The 8,310-nt window shown below is 38.2% G+C and overlaps 1 protein-coding gene across 1 annotated transcript; it reads right to left on the minus strand.

Annotated features, from left to right (window-relative positions):
• Nucleotides 1–292: 292 nt before the first annotated feature.
• pou3f2b (POU class 3 homeobox 2b) lies at nt 293–4,200 on the minus strand. The gene has a single exon (XM_039747600.1). The coding sequence runs from the start codon at nt 3,977–3,979 to the stop codon at nt 2,834–2,836; it is 1,146 nt and encodes a 381-aa protein (XP_039603534.1). The 5' UTR covers nt 3,980–4,200; the 3' UTR covers nt 293–2,833.
• Nucleotides 4,201–8,310: the final 4,110 nt, after the last annotated feature.

Genomic DNA, 8,310 nt, shown 5'->3' on the forward strand with positions numbered 1-8,310 from the left:
AATCTTAACACATATCACTGAAATCACATTAAATTCTAAAACGTATTATTATTAAGAAGGCGAAACAACTCTTTTAGAGTCCAATTTAATAGAATATAATCAGAGATGCTTGAAAATCTTCCTATCTGTAAAAGTGCTGATAAAACCCTGTCGATTGTTTTTGACTTTTACTATTACTTCTAACTTCTAAAGCTTCCATGTCTGACCTATTATTGCATTTATTCATTTAATATATATATGTATATACGTAAAATTTATTAACCACTCAACAAATCGTTTTACAAGCAGCATATTTTTTTCCTTTTGCATCATTATACTTTTATTCTTATTTGTGATACACAAGAAAAGCTTATTTGGACAACGTCAATTTTGTCCTCAAAAAATAAAATAATAATAGTAATCAAAGTAGAAAAATAAAAAGACCCAACTCTCTTATGAGCTGTCTGAACATGACAAAAACACTTGAGGTGATGAAAAACAAAACGAACTTCAATGACCATACTTAAAATGTTGTGCAATTCTTATTTTATGTAAGTAATAAAATATTACTTTAACATAAATATATAATGAACTGTGCGCTGTTTTATTTTTTCCCCACAAGCACATCCAAATGTACCAAAACAAAGTCTGTAAAATAAATGTTAAAAAAGCATAACAAAAATAAAAATAATAAAAAATACATCCCACAAAGATCTGGTTCATCTAATTATTTAAAGCTACAGAAGTAAAGAACTGTCCCCAGAACTTTTTTTTTTTTTGTGTGTTTTGTTTGACTTCAAAGAAATAAATTACATTGAGGCAGGCCACTTTAAATGATATGAAAATATTTCCCTGGGCAGCATATTTTAAATAAAAAGAAATGTACAAAGAACAAATCCATTTGAATCCCGTCCCTAATTCAAAAGACAAATATACACATATATACATTGTGGTAAGGTGTGTATGGCAACCCCTTTCAGTTGAAATAAAATGAAAAAGAAAAAAAGTAAAACTTTCAATGTTATTTTTTTTTTACTAGCATATTGCCACCTCCTGTTTCTTATGGACAGTCTACTCCTAGTTTCATGTTCAGAGTTAATTCAATCTGTTCACAATCTAACCGCCCTGATTTTATCACTAGAAAGCTATTTCCCAATAAGTTACAATCACGTTAACACATATCAGTCAATGCTTATGTACTTTCGAGACATGGGCATGGACGATAGTTTTTAACAGAATCCCTTCAAAAAATAAATAATACGGTTTGTAAAATACAGTGGTGATCTCTTCCCAGGCATGGCATTGTGTACCACAAAATAATACTAACGCCACCGGCAATGGTATTTTCTGTCTCTTTATATATATATATATATATATATATATATATATATATATATATATATATATATATATATATTCCTTTTCATGATCGTGACGTTTGTTTTCCTTTTCTTTTTTAACTAAAGATGGACCGGATTCTGACACTATATCTATGATAAATGTAGCCGTCCAATTAACATTTAGTTAATTTATTTTAAAAGTGTTGTACAGCACCCTTTGCAGTCTTTAACACAACTTTTTTAAGTCCTTTTTTTTTATATAAAACCTGAAAGTCAAGGATTCGTTTTTCACATTTTCCTGAACTTTAGAATTAATCTGCAAAGATGATGCCCAAGCAGAATTTTGTACTTGAAGTGAGCAGCGGACAAAAGAAAGTACTATCAAAAATCAAGATGAATGGTAGGATTGATTTTTGCAAATAACTACATTTGATATTATATCCACTACATTACAAATATCGCTTTAAATAAAAAATATAACGTATTAAAACCTAATACAAAATGTATGTTGGATAAAAAAATAAATGAACAGTTCAGCCTGTTTTGTCTTTCAAAGAAAACATTGAAAAGAAAAGTGCCCCAATGTGCAAAGAAATTCAGCTATGCATTTCCAATAGAAATATACAATATTTACATATCATTCAGTGAACTGTTGTAGGGACATACAACAAAATAGCGGAACAAACGTGGAAAGTGCTATTTTATTCCCAGAGCCGCACATCCTGAAAACCGTCATCAGGTTTTTCGCCGTTGTTAAGTACGTTGCAAGGTACGTCTTTACATGTGTCAGGCGTATTCTCTTCATATGCCTTTATCCTACGGATAGAGGATATGGACAGTCCTAAATTTAAACTATTCTCGTATATAACATTGGAGATACTGATTTTAATATCTCCAGATTTCGCGCGACAGCTTTTTTCCCCATTACGCACGCTCGTTTTTTGCAGAACTGCACTCCATTTACAATGATGGTATTACATTCTGATGATAGTAGTTCAGATTTTTTGCCCGTAATAATAGACTACAAATAAACTGTATGTTGGTTACTATTAATGTTATTATTGTCGTCACAAAGAAATCCTTGTAAATCTGACAGACTAATTTGACATACGTTTCCACAATGGGGCTACACGTTAGAAAGCGTCATATGTCACAGTGCTGGGCATATCTTTACAGAACGCATATTCCTCTTTTCGTAGCATTATCTTTCACTCGTTTTAAACAAACAAATAACAACAAAAGATAACGTTAATCTCAGTGCCTGATTTATTATTATTGTTATTAGGTTGCAGCAGCCGCTGGTGCTGTCGCCGCCGCCGCTGTCGTTGTTTTCAAATACTCACTGCATTGCCTGGGTGCTCCCCTCTCAGGTCAAAAATAAACATATCGCAACACCCGCTATCATGACAGATAGTCCAGTGCTTATATTTGTTTGCTATTTTAATTGAAATAGAAATTGACACAATCGAAAGGGAAAAAAAAGAAAAAAAAACTTTTAGGAGGTCCGTCTGTGTTCATTGTACTGGAGTCTGAACCCCGTGATGTGGTGGGGTGTCCCCATAAACATCCTCAGGTCCCGGGAGTGGTCCCCCGGGAGGTGTCATCCTTTTCTCTTTCTGTCTTCTGTTACAAAACCATACCCGTACCACCTCTTTCTCCAACTGAAGACTGTCTGCCAGTGAAGTGATTTCCGGGGCCGAAGGTTTGGGGCATTTTAAGAAATGGCTCTCCAGAGCGCCCTTGACGCTTACCTCGATGGAGGTCCGCTTTTTGCGCTTCCTTCCTTGTGCCGCTATCTTATCGAGGCTGGTTGGGCTCCCCGAGGAAGAGTCCGCTTCCTCCAACCACTTGTTCAATAAAGGCTTGAGTTTGCACATGTTCTTGAAGCTCAACTGTAGGGCCTCGAACCTGCAGATCGTCGTCTGGGAAAAGACATTACCATATAGCGTGCCCAGGGCTAGCCCCACATCAGCCTGGGTAAAGCCTAGCTTGATCCTCCTCTGTTTGAACTGTTTTGCGAATTGCTCCAAGTCATCCGAGGTCGGCGTGTCCTCGTCTGAATGGTCGTGGTGGCCCTGATGCTGCTGGTGCTGACGCTGCGGCTGTTGCTGCTGCTGATGGCCGTGGTCGCTGAGATGAGGGCTGTGATGGTCCTCGTGGGTGTCCCTCAAACCGTGATGGTGCATTCCTTGGCCGGCCCCCGGGATCATGCCATTAACACTGAACCCGGGCTGCGAATAAATTAAGCTCTGTCCATTTGAAGATGCCATGCTGGGGATGTGAGCAGCTGTTGTAGTCCTCCAAGCTCTCGCATCGTGATGGTTCCCATGCGACTGGTGCACTAGATGAGGCGGTCTCGTCTGATGCTGCAAGCCGCTGGAATTGTGGAGATCGTCCCTGCCGGTTTGCACTGCTGGCTTGATGTCCTGCTGGCTCAGGGGACTGGTGGACCAGGGAGCACTATCGCCGTGTGACAGAGCGGTTATCCACTGATGAGCGTGGCTCAGAGGGTGCCCGTTACTCTGTAGACTGTAATCGCTTTGCAACAGTGTCTGTGCATCTCTGTAAGCCGTCCCTTGCTGCATGCTCCCGGGCTCCGAGTGCACGATGGAGGAGCTGGAGGTGAGAATATTGTAATGATTAGACGCTGTTGTCGCCATGACTCTTGGAGCCGGACTGATCGCTCTTGTTAAAGGAGCCGTGCATTTGACAGTTACTTTTTTGCCACAGGCGTCTCCCAGGCTGTTTGCCAAGTGGACGCAACGAAGCGCACCTGAACTCCTCCTTGGCCCGGCTCCTATTGGCTCTTAGCCTTTTGATAGACGTGGTTGCCCCTATCAACGGCCGCCGATGTCGCAGCCGATTGGCCATCAGTGTTTCTTACAAACTGCTCCATTCACCCTCACACCAGAGCGCTCGCTTGATGCAGCTCAAAAAAAAAAGCCACTCACATATACACACACACACACACACACACACCACACACTCACACACACACACACACATACAGGACCACAAAGCAGATGGGGGCATGAAAATACAAAGAGATGCCCAATACAGAAACTTTTACTTTCTTTTCATGTCTCAGCAAATAGCAGTACCGCGGGGGAGGTGGAGGCAGTCGCCTTTTAAAACGGAATGGATTTGATTTTTGGGTGCATTCCATCAGGAGGTGCATCTATGTTTCAGACGATCGGGGCAAGCTGGTCGGTCATAAGTGGACAGGAAACTACATCAATTAGCGCGTGGGCATGGAATACGGCGGGAAAACACGTGGCTGCGCATTCCTCAGGTTCTGAAAGGGGCTGTAGGGAATAACAGACCCCGGTTAGAGAGCATGTGTCTAGCGTAGGTGGCGGCGTTAGTATTAAACACATGCAATGCAACTATCGCAGACACAGAGCAAAGAAATAGATCTCATCTCAGGCGCTCGGTGATACGCCGGACAGCCGAAAACACCGGCCTGGCTATACTGCTCTGAAGCTTTTCCCAGCAGATGGGCAATCTACAGTGGAAAACTGGATGGCTTCAAAAATCAAGGCAAAGACGAGGGGCAAAAAGGAGACGTGTTTGGTGGACAGGGTGACACTAAGCTCGAAAGTGACTGAAGGCAGTGGGCTAGAGAGAGGGTCAGTGAATGTGTGGGCACCTTTTGAACTGTCATGAAACTGATGCGTGGGGTTGACTGAAGGACACAAGTAGAATTCTTTTTTGCTATCCAAAGAACGAGAAACTAACTGTCCTGAAAAGGTAAATTTAAAGATGCATTACCTTTTAAACTGTTTAAGTAAACGCGGCTCGTATTCATACAGTGAAAACAAGAATACGAAAAAACGCATCGACATCTTAGCTCTGAAGTGTGAAACCCGTGCTTTGTACGAGAAAGTGTGTCGCTCTGTTGTTTCTCCTTTTGTTGTTGTTGTTGTTGTAGAAACATTTTAATGTCATTATTTCATATTTGCAAGCCCTTTTCTGTGTGTACTACTTTCAAAAAAGAAACAAATATCATTTATCGTATCAATGCAATACATTGTTGACCACGTGAAGACTAAAATAATCTGTGTTTAGTTCATGTTCTGTCAAAGTATATCTGTTTTGACTTTGCTGCCCTTTGGAAATTATATCTTGAGTGATTGATCATCTAAATCACCCTAATGTTTTTTTGCAATGAGATATTAATTCCAAAATGGTTATTTATATAATTTAAAAAATCAATGTATTTAAAAAGAGCATTTACTCAAACGTAACTGTATTTAATAGGTAATACTTTAACGCCATCCTCTGTTTTCCATTCGAAACATTCCAAAAAGCTAAATGAGATATGAATACAACCATCCACTGTCATCAGAATATCAAGGCCCTTAGTCTTTAACAATGATCGTCCCTCTTACATAAAAAAACAACACGCATTTAACGTTGTAGTTATAACCTGTTATTAATGTTATTGTTATTATTATTATTATTATTATTACAGTTTTGTTAACGCAACAGACCTAAGTTGAAGTGTTACAAAATTTTTATACTTAATTATTAGTTATACTTTATTATTAATACTTCTCACACCATTACCCCTACTATCAAATCACAATACATTTAAGCATACAAAATTTGCAATGAAAATCAAATCTATAATAGATTTATTAATGTAGGCTTTTAAATTTATTTCCATGACAAGTCATTAAGTTTCAAACTGGTGCCTTGTATTTCCCTTTCTTCAAAATTATCCTTTTGTTTCGGTTCTTTTCACGCTCGGGCTGGGTGACTATCTCTCCTAAAATACTCGAAGAGTGTAACCTCTCATTAACGAGGGCTTTAGGAAGCTTGGAAGCGACGGCTTTCTTCCTAAACACCCCTTTTCTTATATGAAAGTGCATAGTAAAAGCACGTGTCTATAGTTCATTGTGTGGTGCTGATGCGAATCCTGTAATATCATCAGATGACGAAATAATGTGTACTACGATATCATTTCATGGTATTATATTATTGAGAGTTATTTGTTTTATCAGGATGTAAACTCTCTGCTTACTCCAAAATTATGAGGCGTAAATCCTTTAATGATTAAAGAAACCTCGGCTGTAAGTGGAGGCGCGTCCGAGATGTGGCTGAACCTGCTTAACATTCCGGTCTTTCGCAGTGACGTCAGTCTCGATAATATTCGTTCGAGCTGGAAGGGTTCAAATCTTTTCTGACCCCGATTTAAAGTAATAATACCCGAAAGTCTCCTGTCTTATAAGACCATTTGCTGCACAGTGAATACGGTATATGTACAGATCTGCTTTGCATGTTATGCTTCCTTCTGCATTTGCACAGCTCACCGGCTGCATTTTAAATCGCTAGTTTGTGTTTTATTATTCAAATATAAAATCTCTCGATGGCTGTTATTCTAATGTAAAGAACACAGAGGATCTTCCCAATCTCTTCATTCTACTGAAATTCACCACAGTTCAACCACTAGAAAGCCTTGTTTTCCTATTGCAAATACACTTGTGCTTCTACGGTGTTAACACTCGCACGCTAAAGCCTGAAATTGGCCTGAGACCAAGGAGAGAACAAATTAATACTACTTTAATGCGGGTGCATTTGAATGACTCCAAGTGGACCGGCTTTAAATGGTTATCTTAATACGGATAGATAGATAGATAGATAGATAGATAGATAGATAGATAGATAGATAGATAGATAGATAGATAGATAGATAGATAGATAGATAGATAGATACCGACAAATGCGAAGTTGCTCCCTTTTCTAATTAATGTTGCTGAATATTCTCCGCTTTTCTAATATGCTGGACAGACACCCAATATTGGGGAATAGTGACTTTTTTATAAGAGAAAAACACGGACAAATAACACGTAGAAAATTAATCAGTTTACAAATCTGATTAAATCGGTGACCAAAAAGAAACACACATACAATAAGCAAGCGTTTACGGATATCTGTTTTGGGTATACTGTATATATATTTTTTTATGCAGGAATGGTGAATCCCCTGCAAAGTTTATTATGTAGCCTGCTGACCGGAAGAGCGAAGTTAGTTCTGAAATGTCTTGTATGCAACACTCACGTAAGGTCGTTTGGTCTTCTTCTTCTTTAAAAAAAAAGAAAATCATCCGTATGATAGTTAAAACCTACCGAAAGAAAACTTTATATCGCCAGGAAATAAATATTTAGGTTTATGACAGAAAAGAGGGAAGGATTGGCTACGCTAGGGATTATTATCACAGAATGAAAAAGACCTTAATAGTTATTACAATATTTAAAATGCTAAGAAATACATGACCGATAAATCAAAATCTGAATGTTTTGACGGACAAAGTAAACCAAATTGAAAATAATTATTATAATCATAGCAATAATGCCTTTGTGCCACTGCAATATCAATAAGAATAATTACAGTAAGTTAAACATAGAAAGCAAGAAAGACAATAATAAAGCAAAAAAAGTTTTCTTAATGAAATAATAGCAAGAACTATCACACCCAAAACAAGATGTAACTGTTAATATTTCAAATACTGTATCATTTTAACAACACTAATACCTTCACTTGTAGTACTTCTAGTACTACTTCTATAATTAAATAACAATGATAAAAAGTATAGCTGGATAATTCTTATTCCACGAAACAGGATTGTGTGGGTCCAGGAATAGGCTTGGTTGATGGACTGGGGTGCCAGTTGCTAGAAACGCAACAGCTGCTGCTTTCTGGCCCCCTGAGAAGGATGTGACATTGTCCTAAGAAAGTGCATTTTTTCAGATCTGTTGCTGGTTGCTATAGTGAGGAGTAGAAGTGAAACAACAGCCCTCACGTCAGTGCCGCCTTTGCCTCTTCTTAAACATCTAAAGGCCCTTTTAAACGCCCTGCTTTACGGACAAAGCCTTCAGAAAAAAAGAAAAAAAAAAAAAAAAAAAAGTTGGGGGATGGGAATAGTGGACATGAATGTTGACAAAAAAGATAAGCAAATATTGCAACTTTTTTAATTTAACATAAAAAG

Source organism: Polypterus senegalus, chromosome 3, assembly GCF_016835505.1.
Source record: "Polypterus senegalus isolate Bchr_013 chromosome 3, ASM1683550v1, whole genome shotgun sequence".
Classification (NCBI taxonomy): Eukaryota; Metazoa; Chordata; class Cladistia; order Polypteriformes; family Polypteridae; genus Polypterus; species Polypterus senegalus.

Coding starts and splice junctions, on each gene's coding strand:
- pou3f2b (XM_039747600.1), bottom strand. CDS start 3,979: ATGGCGACAACAGCGTCTAATCATTACAATATTCTCACCTCCAGCTCC.